This window comes from Haliaeetus leucocephalus, unplaced genomic scaffold (assembly GCF_000737465.1).
Source record: "Haliaeetus leucocephalus isolate CR32 unplaced genomic scaffold, Haliaeetus_leucocephalus-4.0 Scaffold68, whole genome shotgun sequence".
NCBI lineage: Eukaryota > Metazoa > Chordata > Aves > Accipitriformes > Accipitridae > Haliaeetus > Haliaeetus leucocephalus.
Window position 1 is genome coordinate 2,818,685 of NW_010972504.1, and position 1,628 is coordinate 2,820,312.

At 58.3% G+C, this 1,628-nt stretch overlaps 1 protein-coding gene across 1 annotated transcript in view; it reads left to right on the plus strand.

Moving 5' to 3' along the window:
* The first annotated feature begins 1,399 nt into the window (after positions 1–1,399).
* The window catches only part of LOC104839568 (Krueppel-like factor 15), a 7,036-nt gene continuing 6,807 nt past the window's right edge, over positions 1,400–1,628 (plus strand). Inside the window, exon 1 of the mRNA XM_010579934.1 lies at positions 1,400–1,514. Coding sequence (XP_010578236.1) covers positions 1,400–1,514 — 115 coding nt within the window. The remainder of the gene's footprint in view (positions 1,515–1,628) is intronic.

A 1,628-nucleotide genomic window follows, 5' to 3' on the forward strand; every position in this document is an offset into this window, starting at 1 on the left:
GGGCGGGGCCGCGGGCGGGGCGGGGTCTTCCCATCCGCAGCGCTCCCTCCGGCCGGGCCGCTCTGGGTCCGGTACCGAGCATCGGGCTGCGGTCCTGCACCCTGCGGACACCAAACCGTGTGCTGAGGGTGGGATCTCGGAGCGCCGGTCGCCCGGGGAAGGGGCTGGCTCTGTGTCCGACCCTCGTCTGCAGGGAGGAGGCGGAGAGCGAGGTGCAGAGCCGCCTGCTGTTACCTGCGACTCGCTTTAACGTTGTTCCTTGTGGATCCCTGGCGTGAACATCCCGCTTACCCCGCTAGGTGCTGTACAAACCTCGAGGAAGAGCTGCTCCCTCTTGTTATCCCCGGTAATTTTGTGACGTGGTGTAAATCGAAACCATTCGTGTTCGAACCCCGCAGTATCACAGTAGGTAGTACCCGAGGATTTTGAAGAGCTAAGACTTTCCCTGTCCCTGCAAGGAATTTTAAGTATTGTCAGCACTTAGGTTAAAGACTGTGAAGCTGAGACACAGGATAAGTGACACCCAGGGGCACAGCAGCGAGTCGGGGGAATAGCTATGGGTTGCCCTTTCCAAATGATGAAGCCCCTTCACTGTTGGGTTTTTTTGTTTTGTTTTGGTTTGGTTTTTCAAATGTGAGGCCTTACTCTAGGCCGGGACTTTTTGTTCAGGCTGAAAATCTCATGCTGCTTACAAAGCAGGGAAACTCTGCACTCACCTCCTTGGGTTGATGGGGCTCACTGTGGTAGCTAAGAGAAACTCTCTTTTCCTATAGGGGCACTGCCTGCCTCAAAATTGTCCTTCTGCTTGGAAGTATTTAACCCCAAACCACTGTCACCATCAAACCCTATAGGTGGTTCGAGAGAGCAGAGGCAAACACGACTCCTCTCTCCAATCAGCGTGTTTGCCCTGTGCATGGGGCAGCACACTGTCATTTTTGTTACTCTCATGCTTTTTTCCGTCACAGGGTGCATGTGATGCCGTAAGGAACACCAGGCATTTTAGAGTGACCACCATGAGCCTGGAAATCCACTGTTGCTGGCCGAGGATCGCTCCCGGGCGGCCTGCGAGTCCGCTCCTCTGCGGGGTTCGGTGGGGCGCAGCCTCTGCTGTCAAAGGCAGCCCCAAGGCCACCCTCAAGCTCATCCTTGCCAGGACTCTCTCTGGAAGCCACAAGCTGCCTGCAAAGCCACCGTGAGGGCAGAAGACCTCATGCACCTCCTTACCACAGCAGCAGCATCTGAACACTGTGGCCCTGCCAAAACTATTCCTCCTGAAACGAGAACCTGTATCCGAACGGAGGCCAGCTGCTGCTACCTGCTAGGACTCGACTTTTTTTTTCCCCAAGTGTTGGAGAAATCCGGACCGTTCCCAGCGTAAATTATCAGGGGAGAGGAAACAATGGCGAACTGCGGCGGGGTCCGAGGCATCTCCTCAAGGACCGGCTCCAGCAGTCGGGACGAGGCAGCAGACCCGGGACAACCCGAATCCGGGCGGCCCGTCTCGTCCTCCCCCGGTCCGGGGGTTTATCGGGGCCGCCCCACCGGGGCAGCCAGCTCAGCCGGGTGCGGGGCCGGGCACTGGCCGCCAATGGGACCGGCTACCGGAGCCGAGCCCTCGGCGGGGCGGG